Consider the following 21,445-nt stretch of genomic DNA (forward strand, 5'->3'; position numbering starts at 1 on the left):
TGTGGAAGTCCTGGTCATCATGTAGATGATCTAATCACCTGAAGGTGACTGGATCAAACAGGACCTCTTCAACCACAGTCAATCTGTTTTGGGGTTCAGAATTGGGTGGAATTATTGGAAGATGGGGCCTGGCTGGAGAGGGTAGATCTAAGGATGTGTCTTTGGAGGGTATCTTGTCTCTGGCTCCATCCTGTCAGTCTGCCTCTTTGCTTTCTGACCACCATGAAGTGTCTCTTTGCTTTCTGACCACCACCTCTACTTATGCTGTTACTGCCATTACTACTTCCTCAGCATGGCCCGAGAGCAACAAAGCCAGCTGGCCCTGGACAAAAACTCCGAAACTGTGGACTACAATAAATGATTTGTCCTTTACATGGTCTCTGTCAGTTAAAGCAGCTCGAGGACACCACGTGAGAACAACAGCCACGTAAGGTTCTGGCAAGTGCCAGAGTTCAAACCCAGGTCCATTAGATACGGACGCTTGGGTTCTCCAGGGCAGACTTTCCACCCTAGCAGCCTTGCGCCGACCCTCATTCCAGCTACAGAAGGTGCTCAAGACATGCTAGATAATGTGAAAAGACAGGCTAAGAGTACAGCAACGTATGGCGGTGGCCATGTGGCAAGTCCTTAGGGACAAAGGAGAAGCATAGATTTGTAGTCATTAGGGCCTGGCACCTTTCCCATTCCCCCATCTGCCACGACATGGGTAGGCTGAGGCCCTGCCCAGTGCCTCCAACCACGTATTATAGTCATCATCGGCTGCCGTGGTCAGCATGTGCTCAACTTTGGGGGGGGGCATTCCCCTGCCCCCGGTGGCCCAGACTGTCAAAGGCATGGCTGGAACAGCCATGACACTCACCCGCAGGGTAGTGATGGTAGCAGGATCCCGGAGCCGGCCCTCCTCATCTTTCAGGTTGTAGCCTTCTGGCCTCTTATCACGCTCACTGACTTTCCACAGCTTCACAGTTTTATCTGTGGAGGGCAATCAGAAGGCATGATGACAGGGCAAGGGAACTTTCCCTGGGGATGGGTAATGGGGGTGGCAGTGGTCCAAGTACTGATGGCAAGAAGGGCTATAGGAGCCAGCTCTCAAAAGCGCTGTCCTGCATAAATCTCACGCTATTTGAAGGAAAAGCTCACAAGGTAAGACAAACCCACAGATTGTGTTGGGATAAATGGCTTTCTTTGATGATGCACTGTTAAGCATATACCTTGCATTTTAATTTGGCTCATTCAGTCAAATTATTGACTGGAGTTGAATAAGAATAGTCACATATACAGAGTTCATCATGTAACTGTCAGTACATGGACAATTAATCTAATGTTCATGATCGCTCTGGGCTGTAACCATCTCTATGTTTAGCATCCACCCTTCTTAGATACTGTCCTCACCACGCCCCCAACAGCCCTTCGTAAGCTTGCACTCTTGACTTCCTCAACCCTCTCATACTGCTGACCACCCTGCTCCCAAACTCCCTGTGCGACTGTCACACGGCTTCTTTCTATGCCTAGGACACTAGGCACACTTCTGCCTCAGGGCCTTTAAACCTACTGTGCTTTCTGCCAGGAAAGCCCTTTGCTTGATGTCTGTCTGTCTGTCTTCCATCCATCCATCCATCTATCTATGTATGTATCTATCTACCTACCTACCTATCTATCTATCCACTCACCCATCCACTTACCCACCCACCCACCCATTCACCCACCCACCCATCCATCTACCATCTATCTAATCTAATCTACCTGGCACCTAGGGTTAAACCCAGGGCCTTTAGATGCTAGCAAAATTCTCTGCCAATGAATTACCTCCCCAGTCCCCATGACCTTTTTACATGACTCACTCATTTTTTTTTTATGCCCCAACCTCAGAGAAGCTTATATAGAACCTACATAAAACTGGTTGTATCACAATTCTCCACTCTTTCTTCTTTTTGTCCTTGACCACTTCCTCTTCCTCTTTTCTCTCCTCCTTTTCGTCTGCATAGTACACTTCCATATCAGTTGGCTAAGTTGGTCAGTTATTTATTATCTGTCATTGGAAATCTCTGAAGTTTTATTTGTCTTGTTTGTCACTGTGCTTACGGTGTTTAGTGGTACCTGGGATGTAGTTGAAGCTCAATGATATCACTGTCCATCTCAAATAAATATTAGTTTGAATGTGAATGGATCTCATCTCTATAAGAGTGTACTTTTGTAATATTCAAGGAGATCAAATGATGTAGAGATGAAGCAAAATGCTCTTATCAGGCTGGGGGCATAATCCAGTTGCCTAGCATACACAAAGCCCTGAGTACCAGTCAGTCCACTCTTCTGTCTCCTCTTCTGTCTCCTCTCCTCTCCTCTCCTCTCCTCTCCTCTCCTCTCCTCTCCTCTCCTCTCCTCTCCTCTCCTCTCCTCTCCTCTCCTCTCCTCTCCTCTCCTCCTCTCCTCTCCTCTCCTCTCCTCTCCTCTCCTCTCTCTTCTCTTCTCTTCTCTTCTCTTCTCTTCTCTTCTCTTCTCTTCTCTTCTCTTCTCTTCTCTTCTCTTCTCTTCTCTTCTCTTCTCTTCTTCTCTCCTCTCCTCTCCTCTCCTCTCCTCTCCTCTCCTCTCCTCTTCCCTCTCCTCTCCCATCCACTCTCTCTCTTTCTCTTCTTGCTGCTTCCTGACAGTTCCAAACTATAAACTATAGTTTAGACTGTCCTATTACCTTGCATCCCTTGATGACACTGGTCCTTTCCCACAGCATTGAGATCTCCAATGTCTCCAGGTGTTAACAGTTCAAGGTACTGTTGGAGGGGATCTGGGGCTCTGGGAAACTGGTGAGGCATGCTGTACCCAGGATTTCAATTCTATATTTTTAGAAAACATGTTTCGGCTAAGCTGGTCTTGTCTGTGTGCCATATGGCCTCGAACACCTTCCTTATTAGATCACACATTGCAGTCTGTGCTTGTCTTTACCTTTCCTTCTGAAAAGCAGGGGCACATTTGATTTCTCTGTACTTGTCTCTATTGGACAGGATTCGGTGTGCCATACTATAGGGCCTCATTCCCACTTACTGCCTTAGACAGCTGTTAGGTCTCAAATCCAGGACAAACAGCTGAGATGCCTATTAACATATGAAAGCAGACTCTGGCTGCCAGGTTCTCCCAGCATCCTTGAGCCCTTACCTGTTATAGGGTCCACCTAGCTAGAATACCCTACTTCTATCCTGAACTCTCCAGCCCTGGGGCTGGGCTGCCCTTCTCCCCAGGTCCTCTGGCCCCTATATAACTCAGTCATTTTGGCTGTGCCAATCTCTTGGCCCGGGCTGCCATCTCTTGGTCAGTGACTCCTCTCTAGCTCTCACTCTTCCTCTCTCCTCACATGGCCTGGCTTAGTCTGCATGTTCATTCTGGATTCTCCCAGATGTCTCTGCTTCTGCCTCTGGCTGTTTTCTCTCTCATATCTACAAAAAATCTTCTCTTCCACCATACCTAGGAAGATTAATACCCTCCTTTCTCTCTCTCTCCCTCTGTCTCTCTGTCTCTGTCTCTGTCTCTCCCTCTCCCTCTTTCTGTCTCTTTCATTCAATAGCCACAAGGCCAAGGACTACGATCCTTTGGTCCTTGTGAGAAGACACATACAAAGTAGTCCTGGAGAATGATCTTGAGGAAACAAGGAAGGGCAGAATGCTCACTTAAATCTCAGCTTCAGGATACATACATCCACAAATGTCAATATTACAAAGTTGTCACTCTGTATCCCGTTTTATTCATAAACTGGTAGAAATGGTATCTTTCTTGTGAGGGTCTTGGGATGAAATGGATCAGCATGTTTAACTGTGGTTGGGCTTCTCCCAATGGTATCAGAACAGCAGTTGTCATTAGACCTGGCATGCTGAGCCACAACTTTGTAGTAATAACGGGTTACACTCTTGTCTTGATCTTCATCCCACAAGGATAAAACTTTTCCTTTCCTGGGGAGAACAGATGTCCCTCTAACTGTTTTTAATGGGACTCCTTCGTTTTTCCTGTCCCATCTCATCTCTTCACTATTTACCAGGCTCCACACTATCACTTCTGTACTTCTTCACACTTGGGAGGGCTGCTCTTGGGAGCGAAGGCACATGACCTCACAGTAGTTCATGACTTTATGTCTTGTCCTTAGAGGTCTCCAAAGTACTATGTTGTGGGCTTTCAGCAGCAATGGGGATATTTTAGTAAAAACCCATCTCCATATATCTGGGCATTATTTGGGCTTCCAAGCCTATAGCCTCATGTTTGGCGAGGCTGCTCCTTGCGGGATCCATGTTTTCTCATCTATGCGCTGACTTCGACTTGTGCTGGGAGGAGAGCTTTTCCCAGCTGTGGGCTTAATTTAGAAATTGCTAGCTCTATGCTCACATCCCTCTTGTTCCAAGTTCTCTTGAGATCCTGTTCACGTGAAGTTGCTTTTTTAGAGTGAGAAAGTTAAACATGGGCCATATTTATATAGTCATTTGATTTGCTCCTTATCAGCTGTGGCTGAGAGCAAGCTAAGCCAGTGGATTTCACTTCCAAATACTTTCTGTTTCTTGGCTTTGAAATGTGTCCAAATCTAGTTATTTGCAAGGCATTTTATATTATAAATGACAAATTGCCATATAGAAAAATAGAAATCACAGGCAAATCACAAGGATAAAAGTTGCCTATACGATCTCCAGTTAGGGATAACCCATGATCAATATTTTGTATATATTCTTTTTGATTTTTGGATGGGATCTTCCCATGTAGTTCTGGCTGTCCTGGACTAGAGATACCTTCATCTCCCTGCCTAGTGCTGGAATTGAAGGTATGCTCTACCATGACCATCTCTTGTGTATACTCCTGCATTTTCTGTATGCAGTATTGTGGGGGCAAGGGACTATAATGACATTATGTACACTAAGTTGTATATTTAATCACTTTCCTCCTTTTACTATATAAGAGGTACATGCCATTGAAATTGGAAAGTGAGAATGAGCAGAAAGGTTAGAAAAGAAAAACTTAGACTGTGATTACTGTGCCCATTTCTTGCAGTCTTCCTATTTCCTTGCTTACCAAGCACTTTCTAACAAGCACCATGCTATACAGATGATATCTGTATTTGACCTGATTGTATATTTATATCAACAGCTATCCATATACTGTATTTACATAATCTATTACATAAAATATAATACACTACAGGATACATAATTTGTAGTAAGAATTTGTTAACAACTAAAAGCCTAATAGTGGGAGACTTATTAGGCCACAGAAGAATCAAATCACACAAGGAAATAATACGCAGTCACTAAAACACAGAAGAATCAAATCATACAAGGAAGTAATATGCAGTCATTAAAAAATCATATGGTATTTTAATAAAATATCGGTTAGGAAAATATTCTTGGTGCTATATTATTAAATTAAAAAACCTGGCTTAAAATTTGTTATTAAGCACATTATTCACATCTTTTTCTTTTTCTCTAAAAGACACTAACAGTAGTTCTCTCTGTACCTAAACACACATTATCTTTGCTTTGTGTCTTTTAAAGTTTTCACAATAAACACCAGAACACTCTCCTGCTTTTCTCACCATGAGCAGCCAGGCAGGAGAAGTAAACCCAAACAGAACAATGTGTCTTTGTGTGGCAACTAACTTCAAGGTCTATTTCACAATAGAATGCTAGCTTTATTTTTCTTTGAAAGCTATAAAGTTAAAAACATATTCTAGCAGAATTAGTAACTATACTCAACTAATGAGATAAGCACACTTTCCCTCCAAAAAGATAATTGATGGAAAATTCAATCCAGTTCCCCAAGGTTGTGTTGCCTGGGGTCACACTTGACTTTATTATCACAGCATTTTCATTTGACTCAGAATCTTGGAGCTTTGTGGGGGAAAAAAAAAACTCTAAGGAACATGCGGCTGTTAATATGAGAAATGGCTTTTTCTTTCTTCTGCCTAGTTCTCAAGTAGTTTATCATCACTTGTGGCAGCTTTAAGCACAACCTTATCATTTATCTTCATTTTCTCTTTTATGTAGTAATTCCCATTGTCTTCCATTAATTTTTGAATGTTAACCTATTTGGCTCAGGGGGAGATTTTCAACCTTAATATTAGTATAGAAAAGAAAACCGCATAAGAACATGGGGATTTTTCTTAGAAGAGTCATTTTGAGATGCAATTGGCATGTGAAATAGCATCCCAAATGGGAAGATAATATCCTTGTTAATCAAAAAACTATTTAAAAACTCAATTAACAGAACATTATGCTATATAATTAATCTTCATTGAATTTCACTTTCTTTCCCATCCCCCACCCCTACAAAGTAGTTAATAAGCCTTTGGATTTTATTGCAATAATCAATAGGCTAAATTTCATAATATAATGTAATCTAGCTATGGAGGACAATCAGACACTTCTCCGCTACTGAAGTAATTACATCAAAACCACCATAAGTCTCTTTCACAGTAGTTGTGACAACAAAGTCTCTGAGAGAGACTTGAACAGAAAAAAAATCACAAGAGAATAAATAGAAATAAGATGAGGTGATTTGGCCTCCAAGAGATCAGGGTTGCAAAGAGTAAACAGAACAATAAATACAGTTACCAGAAGGAATGAAATTAATTGGAATCTTAAAAAAAAAAAAAAGCAGAGATGTAGAGATCTGATCATATTGAGGTATGCTTGAGTAACTCCCAAACAGCTGATCTAGAATTGTCACAGTTTAGATCTATATACTGGCTTTATATTTGAGAGATTGGGAGATCATCTGTATTACCCTTTCTCTCTCTCTCTTTTCTATACGATTGACATATGACTCACTGTATATACTTTCAAAATTAAAATGGCAAAAGGAACAAATTTACAAGTGACCCACCATGCACAGTCAAGGCTTAGCAATGGAAAGCCTTCTGCTGTGTGTCTTTCTCTTCTTTAAAAAGAGTATATGCTTGGTTGTATTATAGACATTGCTTGCATTTTTCTGCACTTGATATGAGAATCTTAAGTTATACTCAAGCATGTATTCATCATAGGCTCACACACATGATGAAATGAATCATTCTTCAACTTCTTTGCTTGGGCAATGGTCTTTAATTTTTCTGTCTGAATCATCTTATTATCTTTTTCCATTAGCATTCTTCAGTAGTGACTGAATTCCAAGCTGGCTTTTTTCCCCCCAGAAAGGGGTTCATTTAAAATTCTGGAATGTAGGCAACCTCACTCATGGAGTGAATATGTGACCAGGCTTTATTCAACTGCTAATGTCTCCTCTTCTCTGTTGATATCAATATTCCCTAAACCTATAGGACATGGAGAGTTTGAAGGCATATAGGACTGTTTCTTGATCAGTTTTGGGGAGCATCCCTAGCTCCTCTGGTCTTGTGCTCCCAGCTCAAAACTTGATTTTCTCGGATACATAGACATCTGTTTTGCAGACCCTAAAATATATTCAGGGATTAATAACTATTTTTCAAAATGCCGACAGCGTTTCAAGTTTCCTGAAATGCATTCCCAGAATAACATGTGATGAATCTTAAGACAGGAAGTCACACTCCCCAAACACCTGCAAGCAATCTACATTAGGAAACTGCAGATAACGGGTTCCACAAGAATTGGGTCATAAATTTGTTATTTATAAAAAGAATAGCTACTATTTACTGAGTTCAACTCTGTGTGCACCATGGATTTTTCTAGGCATCTTGCAAACAGGGTTTCTAAGTTTCTCACAAGCCCACAAGGGTTGGAGGAACATTAAGGCTAAGAGAGACTCACAGGTCTGATTGACTGTCTCTGAAAATGTCAAACAGGAAAAAGAAAATCACCTCCACATACCGTTGGTAGACAGAAGAAAGTAAGCTGCATTCTGCTGAGGGAGCCATCTTATCTTATTGATTTTTTCTTCTATCTCTAAACTCTTCAGGTAATCGAACTCGGGTTCATGGCTCTGGAATGTGCTGTAAACATTGTATTCACCCCTACGATGAACCTGGTTTTTACTCTGTAGGACGGTAAAACACACACAGAAAATTAAACCATTTAAAGCAAGCGCCAACTCTTTTTTTTTCCCTTTGAGCAAAGCCATCAGGGGTGGACTGGCAGGCTGCATCACTGAGTGGGGAGGCCAAGATCACGGCAGCCGTAGATCCAGCTTTAATTTACTGGTCCCCAAAGAACACACTCTGTTGGCAAATAACAGAAACACACACACACACACATATTTATAAATTATATATTTAAACTATATTAACACAAAGTGTATATCACAACATTTACATAGAAACAGAAGCTGCCAGGCATGGTGGTGCACACCTTTAATCCCAGCACTTAGGAGAGAAAGGCAGGTGGATCTCTGTGAGTCTGAGGCCAGCCTGGTCTACAAAGAGTTCCAGGATAGCCAGGGCTATTATACAGAGAAACCTTGTCAAAAAAATAGGCCAAGACTTTGTAATCAATACAAATAGAAAATCTAATATTCGAATCTTTGTGCATTTCAGGAAATGCTGAGTGGCCCATTCCATGGTGATGCTCACACATACTTATATCAATCCCCATGAAAGGCGCAAAGCTGTAGTAAATGCATCTTTCAATGGTTCCAGAATCTCTGAGATGTGGGTAGAGCTGGGAGATGAACCCCGGAGGCTCAGAGGTATAAATGACTCTTCTAAGGTCACACAGCACTCATGGAGCAGATTTGGGCACCAGTCCCTCCCACCTCCATTTTTTATCCAGTATAGTGATGAGAGGGCCATCTGTACATGAATGCCATCTGCCTCCTGAGGAGAATGATGGGCTTTACCTACGTCTTTCCCCTTGCACTAATTATGCAAAGTGCAAACAGCAGGAACTAAATAAATGATGAGACACTGGAACACAAAGCCAAGGGCCTGCAGTTATGGAAAAAAGGTGAAGAGGAGGAAAAGCCTATTGAAGAGACAAAGAGAAAGCCACAGGAGGGAAGATTGTATTGCAGGTACTTTGGAACCATGTTACCTAAAGTCTTGAGACTTAGCTTTGAAAATCTGTTCAAAAATTAGAATTTGGGTTTCATTAAACATATTTTAAATCAAAGTTTGATTTTTTTAAAAGACTCAATTTAAAATATATGATTTTAGATGGACACAGGACACCCAAAGGCATATCTCAGCTTGTCCAGAAGAGGGTACTTCTGCTGAGCCCAGAGGTGTGCAGACACTGAAGAAGGAGGTCCTTTGGAGCAGTTTTTCTTGGAGTGACAATACTAGTTACGAGTCACTGGCCCCAAGTGATGTCACATGGCTTTTGTCAGGCAAGCCATGTATGCCGGATGAACTCCGTTGAAGCTTAACACTGAACCCCTTCATCATCCTCACAGGCATTTATGTTCCAGTGAACTCACCCATACTGCTTTGGAAGGTGTGCCCCCCATCATTCTCCTAATGAGTCAGGCTTCCCAAATCTCCCAGTATAGGAAAATAGGTGAAACCTATAAATAGCTAGCAGAAAATGTGGGGTGGAATATTACTGGCAACATGCAGCCTTGGGTAATTTATGCTAAATAGCTCTCCCAGTTCCCCTTAATCATAGCTGTGAACCTAATTGGATTTTTTTTTTTTAAATTGGAGATTTGAAAATCAGTTTTCAAAGGACTTTAGATGCTGACATCCTCGACACTCTTCTGGTTACTCACAGAGGACTGGTCTACCTTAACAAAAAATTTCTAAGAGGGTTGATTTGCTACCATCCAAATCAGGCTGTCAAGTGTGTGTAGCATGTGCCAGACCAATTAGCACCAGGCAGCTCTGGAAAAAGCAGGAAAAATTCCAGGTCACGAAGAGCGATTTAGTTCTTACTTGCCAACTACATTTTCATGTTTCTGGGGCCAATGTAATAGGCTGGGTGCCTGATTTAATGCCGAGCACTTGAATTTACACAGAAACCCAAGGGATTATGAAGTCCTTATAGAAATTAATTGCAAATAATGTGCAATTACCAAATATATCACCCCTAAATGAGGCTTTCCTCTTTTGAGGGGGAGGTGTAATGCAAATGTCTTGGAGGCACAAAGCAGGCTTTAAATTGCTAGGGAAGTCTCTTGTGGAGCCTTCCTCTTAACACTGGGCCCCCCTCACACCTCCCCAGTGCCCAGTGAATCTCAGAGGAAGACAGTGGCAGATGGGAGAGTCGCTAGAACACAGACTACCCCACTGGAAGGAAGGGCGTGTGCCAGGAGAGGGCAAGGAAAGCAAACCGGGCCGTAATTCCATTCTGAGAAAACAGAAACAGGCCTGGGGGAGGGGGAGCATCCTCAATTGATGTGGAGAAGAGAGGATTTCTAGTGGAACCCAAGCCTCGGGAAGAAACCAGCCATGGACATGGCATGATATAACATACCCAGCTCCAGGGACCCACACTAACGTGCCATCTCTGCTGGGCCGAGAAGCCCTTTTGGAGGATTTCACCCCTTTGGTAGGCTGAGCATCATTTTCTTCTCTATTGACCCAACATGCCCTCTCTACCACTGTTGTCAAATAAAGCTATTTCCCTCGCCTATGTATTCTGGCAGTACCTGAAATGAAGGGAGATTGAATTTCAACACCCGGAGGAGAGATCCCAAGACAACAGCTGGAGTTCGCTCCTCCACAAGCACCTGTGGAATTGGGCAGGTCAGACGAGAACAGCTGCTGTTTCCCAACGTTCACGATGCAGAAGGATTAGGCCCTGCCCGGGGAGAACCCTCTCTGAGGTGCTTTTGTGAGTCTGAACTTAAGAACTGTGGAAGCTAATGACTTTTTGGCAGTTTTACGTTGGTGAGCAAAGCGGCAGGCAAGGTTAAGGGCGGCAGACACGTGAGGATTAAGGCACAGTGGGAGGCCTCCTCTTAAAAAGGGGAGAAAATGAGAATTTCCAATTGGCTGACACTTACCTCCTGTTCTCGCTGAAATATTACAACCCGACCCCCCTTGTCCCCTGTCGCTAGTAACTCTCCTGTGTGGTTGAATTCTACCGTAGAGATAATGTCAGCTGAAAAGAAGAAGAAGACAAAAGCAATTTAAGTAACTGCACACTTACTCTGAAAGGGTAGATAATAGACACACTTTTCTGTGCATTTAAGGGCTCAGGGCTCTGGCTGTGCGGTGGAATTTACAGGGTTTTATGTTCTGCATTTTAAGTACCACTTGAAGCAGCAGTTGGGAAAGTGAATTTCCTAGGTGCCCCCACTGCTCCTGGAACATCTGAGGCGAACAGAGGGGCAAGGCATGCTCACACCCTTTATTTTATGGAAGAGAAAGTGAATTTTTTTTCCCCTCATGGAAATGGCAGTTTTCTTGGCAAATTTTTCACTATCCACAGGCCCCTGTTTCATTCAAGAAGGTCTCCCCAAACAGGTGTCAGTGTGGTGGTGGGGGTTAGGGCCGAGCATCGAGGGAAGCAGGCTGAGGATGTTGGTGCTGATGCTGATCACAAGAGAGAGCACAGGGATCACTGGGCTACCCTACTAGTGCTCCGACTTCACCAGGGCTCTCCCCACTCTTGTATAAGCTTCCTCTGCAGAGCACACCCTTCTCCAAGACGAGGTACTGGAAAGCAGCGTCACAAGGTCAGAAAAAGGTGCAGGCACCAGGCACTCAGCACAGGTAACTGCAAAAGGAATGTCAGCTTGAAGGCTGGCCATCCCTGAGGCCCAAGGCCAGGTGAATTACCCATGACTGGATTTATTAGGGCTAGTTTTAGAAAAAAAAATGACCGGGTTAATTCTCCCGCAATCATTCCACTACACGGCTTCAACAACCGGAGAGAGCAAGCGAGCTTAGAGATGAGGAGAAAGCATCCAAGAGAAAGGAGAGGAAGAATAAAAGAGGCAAAGAGTTGTGATTATGGCCTCGGATGGAGGATTGGCTGAAGCTCAAACCTATGACGGCAAAGGCAGGGTAAGGTGGAAAGTCATGGCAATGGTTCCAACGAACTCAAGTCTCACATCTTGCTTGTGTGCTATCCTTTTAGGATGTTCTTGGTGTGTCAGCTTTAGTCAGATAAGCAGCATAAAATTCTCCACCTGGCATACAGTGCCTTTTCCTTATCTGAAAGTATTCTTAATTCTCACCCTTTGTGTGGAAGTAGAGAGAGTAAGGTGTAAGTTTTATTTTGGCTCTATTAGGAGTCAGTTCCAACTCTACTGGGCAAGGAACACGGATAAAGCAGTCTCTTTTAAGGAACAAGTGTAAAATGGTAGATGCTGTCTGAGGTCTGCAGCCTTGGAGGAATTAGCACCCAGATATCTATGTCTTAATATAAACATTTCAAATTCTATATACTGACGATATATTTTCTTCTCAACATATGACAATAAAAACATTTTTTTTTCTGTTTTTAGACAAGGCCTCTCTGGGTCGTCCAGGTTTGACTTGACATCAGATATATATCCAGGCTAGTCTCTAACTGGACATCTTCATGCTTCCTCTTCCTGAGATCTGGGATTGCAGGTGTGTGCCACCAAGCTCAGGGCTGTTAAAGAAAATCTTGTCTGTAGGCTGAGGAGAAGGCTTGGTGGGTAAAGCGCTTATTGTGCAAGTGTGAGGACCTGAACTTGGGTTCCCATCAGCCAAACAAAAGCAGAGGGTGACAGCGCCCATCTCCAATCCCAGTGCTAGGCGGTAGAGACAGGAAGATTCTGGGACCTCACTGGTCAGCTAGTCTAGCCACTTGGTGAGCACCAGGTTCAGTGAGGGACAATGTCTCAAGAAAAAAGGAAGGGGAGGGGTTCAGGAGGAGTGGGAGGGAGTAAGCAAGAGCAATGAGAGGGTGTGTGTGATGGAAATACATTATACACATGTACAGAATTGTCAAATAATAATTTTAATATATATTTTAAAAGGTAGAGAGAGATAGAGGAAGCCATCGAATGACAACCTCTGATGTATGGGGCTATGTATGACACACTTACACAAATACCATGCTCACACAGGCATATCCCCTCCACATACAAATCTTGTTTATGGTTGCGTATGGTTTGTGGGTCAAGTGTCTATGATTTCTGGCTCATAACTATCTTCACTTAGATAAGTCAACCTCATTCCTTCTTGATCTACACTGGAAATCAATTCCATTTTCTCAGGAAATGAAGCACAGAATAAGCTGTGTGGTTGCTAAGCCCTTGATGTAAGCTTGGAAGGCCAATTCATATAACAGACACCCCCGAACTAAGGCATTGCAGAGCCCAGCATGGCTGGAGAACTTGCCACTTTGCATGAAGCATCTAGTCACTTTTCTTCCTTATAGCTCCTGCATCTTGACAACTTACTCTTTGCTTGGAGGACAGAAGTGAGCTAGCTGTTAACTGTCTGCAGTTGCCTTAGAATGCCCTCTCGGAGACATACTGAGTGTTAGTGTGTGCTGCTGACGTCCCTACAGCTTCTGGCCTTTCAGTGAGGACAGAAATAGCTTCCTGACCTGCCTAGAACATAAGGTGGGCTCAGCTGTCTCTTTTCACTTTTGAGCTTCTGTCAAGTACTAAGTAATGAATCATGACTCTCAAACTGTTTAAACACTGAAAGAGAGAGAGAGAGAGAGAGAGAGAGAGAGAGAGAGAGAGAGAGAGAGAGAGAGAGAGAGAGGAGACAGAGTACATATGAACAATGACAAGGTGGCGGGGAGACCTAGCCTGGAACAAACAGTGCCAATTTCATCTTCTTTGTTTTATTTTATTTTATTATTATTTTTTTTGTTCTGTTTCGTTTTGTCAGAGACAGGCTTCAATATGTAGTTCAGGCTTGCTTTGAACTCGCCATGCAGGTTTGGCTGGCCTCAAACTTGTGATCTTTCTGCCTCAGCCTCTGGAGTGCTGAGATTACTGGTGTATGCCACCATGCCTGGCTCACGGGGGCTGAGTTAAGGTTCTGCTTCTGGGCAGTTCCTGCCCCTTGCCTTGGGCAGCAATGTTAACACACAGAACTCTGGATGGTGGGCTGCGGACCCTCTCCTCTGGGAGCTCAAGACGAGCTCTTCTTTCCTTTGAGTGAAGCTAGGTATCAACACGGTTAAGTAGCGCTTTGAATGTGAGCCCTGGCTCATCTGTCAAGAAAGGGCCACTCTCGGCAAGGCAAAAGCTACTTGCAAATACATGGTTCTACCCAGACACTGAAATGTCTTTTTTAAAAAATATAAATAGCCAAAAATAGGGGAAGAGTCAAGTTCAAATCACACGACCCCAGCCAGCACCACTAGAACCCTTCATTATGGAATAAAAGGTATTGCCCTAGACCATAAAACATGTCTTATTTGTTTTGCAATTGCCCCCATTGTTCAGGGCTCTATCTTCCTTGAGAACCTTGCAAGAGAAAGGGTGACTTGAACAGCAGGAGCATGCAATTCCTCTGTCCTCTTACAAAGACTTTAAAGTTTGAATCTGATCAGCCACGCTGGTAGGTATAAGAGGTTGCTGCGGTTCAGTTGATATCTGTTTTGAACCTTCCTGTTTCCTGACTCGTTTATCACCGTATAGCTGGAAGACTTCACTGTCCCATCCATCTCTACTTATCTCCATCTATGAGTGCTTAATAATTGATAGAAAACTCATGAATCACCTTCACATTCTGATTTCAAAATACCAGGACTACAGATGCCCATTCTCTTTTGTTTGAAACATGCTATTAACAGAGTAGACCTATGCTACTCAAGACAGGGGAACTTCTGTGAGCCCAGAAAGAATGGGAACTAGGCCCAACTATAAGCTAGCAAATTAAGTTAGCAACAGCAACCTTATCTCAAATCATGATTGACAGAAATCAGTCCTTCCCAGGCCATATGACTTTCACCATAGATAAGTTTATAAGATGACTCAACATTGCATTAAATTTCATTTCAATCTAATTGTTCTGCTGAGTAAAAAACTAAAACCTGAAGTATTTTCTCTCTAATTTTTTTCTTTTTCTTTTTTTTTGGTTTTTCAAGACTCTATATGTGATTTCTATATGGGTGGTAATAAGGTGTACAGTGACTGAGAAACAGAGCCCCAAACAGTGACTGGGGTCAAATGTGGTTAAAAGGTTTCTAAAGGAAACCCAGTGTGGTATGAGATTGGTCGTGCTCCCCATCTATTCGTGCTGATTTAATTTCCACAACACGGTGGCCTGCTAACCCTGTTTCCAGCTCAATTGGCCCCATAAAGACTGACTTTTTTCTTTTAAAGATCAATCTGGGCATCTCACAAAAGTTTCACACTAGTAATTTACTACATCAAGTCTCCATTTACCTGAACAATGGATATTGACTTGGCAGTTGTATTCACAAGATGGGAGGCTGAGGGAAACAGGGAGCCCTGAGAGTATGACCTAGTCTCCCACAGTGTCAAACCTGGCTGGAATCAGGAGAGACCAACTGGTCAAAAGAGGTGCGTGTGTGATTGGGTAACAGATGGACTGGAGTGGCATTTTGATCAAAGGACAATACAGCTTAGACTCAGAGAGTCCTAGAGTCCACTGGTGGAGTCATTGTACTGACTGGGTCACTGCCACTGCCTCTGAACATCAATCACGGGGATGGAAATGAATGGGTAATGTAGTCAAGCCTTATCTTTTATCTAAAACGCATTCCAGGGATAGGGGGCCATCTGCCCTACTGTATCGCCCATCCAGCCCCGCCCATACAAGTCTGGGCTGTCCTCCTGGTGATCAAGTCTGCTCTGGACTGTTTTTGTATCTTTGCTTCGGACACAGATGTTGGGAAGGATGGAAAATGCACCTCACAGCATACCCCAGTGGTGAAATGGTGGCAGTTGCTAGGTTTCTATAGGAAAAAAAAAGGAGGAGCATCACTATAGGTGAGGTGTCTTGCCTCATTGGCCATGGGGCCATCAGGAGAATGGGCATGTGCACCCTTGCTATCCCTTCATAGAGATCTCTAGTTAGACTGGCCATGGTCTTGTGGGCATTAAACAAATGGGAAGTTCTAGGCATTTCCATGGGAATCAATTACTCCTGTCTCTGTGAGACTATGGTCTCCTTTTCCAGTCTTGGTTCTCAGTCTTAAATCAGCACTCATGTTTTCAGGTCAGGTTTTTTTTGAGTAAGCTTTGGTAACTGAAATAGTGCATTATGGTCCAACAAGGGGCAAGCTACAAGCTACATTCTTGCAGTCTCTGCTTTACAATTCCTGTCTAACCCAGGCTTGATATCTGTTACATGAACTGTGTCTGGGGAAACGGAATCCCTTTTCTTTAATTGAAGTATCATGAACTGTGTCCACACTGGTTTTAACTTCAAACTAATGCTAGTCTTTCTCTCACAGGAAACCACAAGCAGCAGTGTCCAGTAGTTTCATTCCTAAGCATCATATCACAATTGTGTCCTTAGTCAATAATGTGTACAGTAGTGCAATTAGCAGCGTGAACTGACAGTCTGCTCTTGCCCTCCAGGCTCAATAATGGCAGTGTGAAATGTAGAGATTCTTGCTAGGTTGCTCCTACTCAGTGCTTCTTCCTTGCCTACCTTCTATGGTCCAACTATAGAGGCTGAAAAGTCTGGATATTCTTGTTTATAGTCAGGTGACCAAGACCTGACCAATGAGATAAAGAGAAGTGTTCACAGGGTAGGACTGAAGATTCCCAGGGAAGTTTACTTTTCTAAATTCACTTTTATTATTTTTAATCATGTGTATGTGTGTGTGTGTCTGTACATGGGTATGTGCATTGTGAGTTCAGGTGCCCGTAGAAGCCAGAGGCATCAGATTCCCTTGGAGCTAGAGTTCTAGGTGGCTGGGAGTTGTCCAACAGGTGTGCTGGGAGCTAAACTTTGGTCTTCCAGAGCAGTCCACACCCTTAACTGCTAAGCCATCTCTCCAGCTCCCTGGGGAAGGTTTTATTCTTGTGTCTTATCTATGTGTTCTTGTGATCTGTGTGTTATGTCTGTCTGTGATTATATGTGTTCATGATATGTGGGTGGCATATATCATGGGAGATGGGATAGCAGGGGAGGACTTTAAGATGCTAAGAGCCTGCATGTGACAGCTGGAGACCCATGGACATATTGCATGGACAGTATTATTAATGACAAGTGAGTAGCTAAAACCTTCCTCAGGACAGCTATGTTTGAACTTGTGAAACACTTGACACTATCTATGGCTTAAGTCACTGTTAGAATGACTCCCCTGCTATTTGCATTGAGAAGTATTCTTGTTTGTTTCTTTTTGCGGAGCTTAAGATTAAACCTTGGGCTTTACGACACGTTAGCCCTAAAAGCATGTCACTAAGTATGCTGTTCTGTCTGTCTTCCTCAGTTCTTTGCACAGGGCCAAATTATTAATGCAGATTGAATTGGAAAAGCATGGCTCCTTGCCCCCAAACCTCCTTCCTCTGCCTGTCATGTGCACACATTCATTTCACTCTCCTTTGCAACCGGTTTTCCGTTCCACTTGGTTAATTAGCAATACTGTGTGATTTGTTTCCTCTTTTCCCTGCTGTGGAGATGGTGTAATATTTTTCAGCCATGCAAATATGAAAGCAAGGTGCTGTGAGAGAATGCCCACTCCCATTTACACATGGTGTCCATTATAAAATTATGCCTTCAAAGGGACGCAGCCACGCCCTCCTCAGGAGTTTTACTCTCTCTGCTCATATGCAGAGAAGCTCTCCATGCTTGCTGAGCTGTGAAAATCCAGATGGTGGGAGGCAGGTGAGTCATGAGCACCATGCTGTTCCCATTAAAAGGCACACAGCTTCCCCAGGACGGCCAGATCTCCAGCATGAACTGTGGCGAGACAACACAGGCTTGTGTGGGCTGACCGAAGAGGGAGCTTCTCTACAGATGGAATGATACTTCCCCATGGGGTAGAGGTGTCTTCACAGTGACAAGTCTCTAGGTGCAGAAAAACGCACGGGGAAAGTGATAGCTGTCTGGACTTGCCCGAGAGCCTGTGTGGGGAACAGTGGAATCTGCTGTCAAGGTGTCTTCCATCTGTCATCCACTCTCCCAAAACACAGGGGAATAATTAACTACTCAGGTGATGCAAACCCTGCCAATCTTTCAGATCTGTTATCTGAACAATGCAGGGCATCTGCAGCTGACCCTCTTTGTTGCTGGGGCTTCCAAGTCCAAAAGGACAAAGGATGGTAGGTAGCTCCTAGCCAGGCACTGTGCCACCCAAACACACTTATCATGGCATTTGCTTGGCACCTCTTTAGTCAGAAATTGTGCTGTGCCAGATGCTCTGAAGTCAGTAAGACAAGATGTCCATTTCATGGAGGCTAAAACTCCCCTATTTGAGAGCTGGCTCAAATATCACTTTTCCAGGGAAGCATCGTGTGACTTCTCCCAAGGCCAGGCCAGTTCCGTTTAATTTGCAGCCTCATTGCTCCTCTTACTTCCCCTTCATAAGTTATCATCTCGTGTCATTAGCACTTATTACAGCGGTATTAGGATCATCTGAATGCCTCTCTCATGCACAACATTATAAACCCCACAAGAAACCCGCAGTGCACAGGACAGATGCCCCTCCATGTTTCGTTCTTTGGTGGATTGCCATGGGTGAGCCAATGCCAAAGTAGGCCATCCCATAGAGAACAAAAAAGTTCTAAGCATAGTAACAAAGAAACACTGGGTGGATGCTCAAGGAAATTTTCAGGTCTGTGGGGCCAAGGGTGGTCTTATTTAGAAAAATGAATGACGACTATAGAACCAGATAGATAGATCAGGGTCCCTTGAGCCACAAGCAGGAAAAACACACAGGGAAGAAAAGGGACCGAGGCAGAGTGGCCTTTGAGAGAAGACAGGCAGATGATGATAAGAAAGGCAGTAAATTCTGAGCCCATGGCTGTGATAAGAAAGGACTCTCTTTAATGACTTCTTTACGTGTTACGGAGCTGTGGTTATGGGGATGCACTGAAAATTTCCCCCCAAACACAAGTGATCCTTTAGCTTGAGTGCATTCAGTTTAGAGCACTGAGAAGTCATCGTAGACTGAGACATGGGGAAAAATCATCGAAGAGAGGCTGTGGAGATGGCTTATTGGTGAAGTGTTTGCCATACAAATGTGAGGGCCGTAGTAGGGATCCCCAGCACCCATGGAAAATCTCCTGCAACATCAATGCTGGAGGGGGGGGGTTGGAAGCAGAGGCAGGCAGATCTCCAGAGCTTGCTGTCTGGCTGCTCTAGCCAATAGGTGAGCTCCCGGTTCAGTGAGAGATCCTGCCTCAAAATGTAAGGCAAAGAGGGACTGAGAAAGACAACTAATGTTGACCTCTGGCTCCCACATTCATTCATTCTCTCTCTCTCTCTCTCCCTCTCTCTCTCTCAACTAATGTTGACCTCTGGCTCCCACATTCTCTCTCTCTCTCTCTCTCTCTCTCTCTCTCTCTCTCTCTCTCTCTCTCACACACACACACACACACAAACTGTAGGGGGAGGGGTTATTCAAAGACGCTAGCAATGGAGGATTTAGGACCATAGACTATGAATCCCAGTTTTCACTTAAAGAGCAATGAGAAGTTTCTGTTGCAGCTTGAAGTGACACATCTCTGCTCCATCCCTGCATTTAAGAGATTTCTAATGTACATAGAAAAGGCAATTGACCATTAGGTCCAGTACATTCCTTCTTAAATTCTAAAGAAATGAATGAAATGATTCCTCGCAGGAGGCTTTGCCTTGGAGGAGGTGGGGATGGGGGCTGGGATGGGAGGAAGACTTGGGGGTGGGAGGAGGGAGAGGAGGGGATCTGTGGTTGGTATGTAAAATGAATAGAAATTTTCTTAATAAAAAAGAAAAGAAAAAAAAAGGAAATGAATGAAAACAGTAAGAAATGAGTTGGGGTTTCCTCCCTAAAACATGGTTTCTAGGGCAACATAAAGGTGCTGTGGCTGCTAATACATATGCTATTATGGTAAGGTGGTTTTTCAATAGTAAATATTAGAAAAAAGTATACCAATAACATTTTGACAAATCATTTGAATTTTATTGTCTCTGTTTCTGACCAGAAGTTGAAGCATTTTGAAGACTATGATAAAATACTATTCTACCTCAGATAACCTTTTCTAACTTTAAAAGCAAGACCAGATACACAGGGTAGACAGGAAGATAGAATGAATACTGCCAATTTCATCACCAGTGGGACCCAACCTTTAATAAATATTCACAAGGAAAGAAACTGCTGCACCTCTTGCTTTTCTATCTCCATCGACAGTTGGAAATTTATTAAATTTCATTAAATTTCACTTTCCAGGAAGTCAAATGCAGCTAAATATGGTTTATAACATGGTGAAAAACATTAAACAGAAAAATCAAGAAAGAATCAATGGTAATAGATTCATTCACTGGTCCGTCCATCCATCTAACAGATTTTTAAATACACCAACTGTATCAAGCACTCTTTCAGGTAATGAGATAAGTCAGTTAATAAAATTAAAACAAAACAAAACAAAAAACAAACCAGTCCATGTGGAGCTCACGTTCCACTTGTGGGGAAAAGACAGCAGCTAACAGAGAGAACAAGTGACATTTTATACTGTGTTCTGTGAGGATCAAACAGAACCGAGCAAGGAGATGAACAGTGCCAGTCTGGAGGGTAACTCAAATAGGGTGTCAGTGACTGGCTTCAAGGGGCAGCCTGAAGCAGGCAAGGGGTTCCCAGACTGAGGAGCCAGGGAGAGATCCTCGGAAGGAGCATGCATATGCCATGGGTAATCAGAGCAGGGCAAAGAAGGAGAAAATGAAGGCAGGGCATTGAGGGGTCACATCATGCCAAGTTCTTGTACACCACAGCAAGCACCTTGGCTTAGACTGAGCGAAATGGGCACAACAACCCAATACACTTGGATGTCACCAAACTGCACACTTAAAAATGGTTGAAACAGCGAATTTTAGTGGGGTCCTACCTGTAGACAAAGAACTACAGGCAACTAATGACCACCGAGGGTGGGAGAGTTAGTATTTCCCAGGGACGAGCCCCCGAATGGTTATCTAATATCAAGTGGCCAGCCCTGTTATATACACACAGGCAACGCCAGATGGACACAGCAAGTTATATTTATATGTTTGTGCGTGGATGTATAATGTGTGTATGTAACAATGACAATGTATAATGTGTGTATGTAACAATGACAATGTATAATGTGTGTATGTAACAATGACAATGTATAATGTGTGTATGTAACAATTACAATGAAAAAGAGGCCATCAATTTGGAGGAAGTGAAAGGAATGGGGAGAGTTCAAGGGATGGGACATGGAAGGGGTTGGAGGAAAGGAAAAAAATTGGGGGTATGATATAATCATATTTTAATAAAAATTAATAAAACTCTAAATTTTGTAACATACATTTTACTATAAAGCCAAATGGAAGGTTGCTGGGGAATTGTCAATAGAGTAACAGTAGGCTTTTATGATAATCAGTTTGGGGATGTGAGGCGGTGTATGAAGGGCTTGCCATAGGGAATGCATGAGGTAATGCATCAGGAGAAAGATGGAGGCAGTCTGGTCAAGGCAGCTGCTGTAGAGGCAGAAAGAAGCCAGA

The 21,445-nt window shown here is 43.3% G+C and overlaps 1 protein-coding gene across 50 annotated transcripts in view; it reads right to left on the minus strand.

The window, feature by feature from the left end:
* Ppp2r2b (protein phosphatase 2 regulatory subunit Bbeta) overlaps window positions 1–21,445 on the minus strand; it is a 294,937-nt gene that overhangs the window by 85,056 nt on the left and 188,436 nt on the right. For 33 of the 50 annotated variants that reach the window (XM_076555156.1, XM_076555141.1, XM_076555160.1 and 30 more), the window contains 4 exons: window positions 10,873–10,970; window positions 10,516–10,596; window positions 7,803–7,968; window positions 860–972 (listed from right to left, as the gene is read on the minus strand). In XM_076555156.1, coding sequence (XP_076411271.1) covers window positions 860–972; window positions 7,803–7,968; window positions 10,516–10,596; window positions 10,873–10,970 — 458 coding nt within the window. The remainder of the gene's footprint in view (window positions 1–859; window positions 973–7,802; window positions 7,969–10,515; window positions 10,597–10,872; window positions 10,971–21,445) is intronic. The other 17 variants (XM_076555167.1, XM_076555168.1, XM_076555128.1 and 14 more) reach the window with 1 other exon arrangement.

Source organism: Peromyscus maniculatus, chromosome 19 (genome assembly GCF_049852395.1).
Source record: "Peromyscus maniculatus bairdii isolate BWxNUB_F1_BW_parent chromosome 19, HU_Pman_BW_mat_3.1, whole genome shotgun sequence".
Taxonomy (NCBI): Eukaryota; Metazoa; Chordata; class Mammalia; order Rodentia; family Cricetidae; genus Peromyscus; species Peromyscus maniculatus.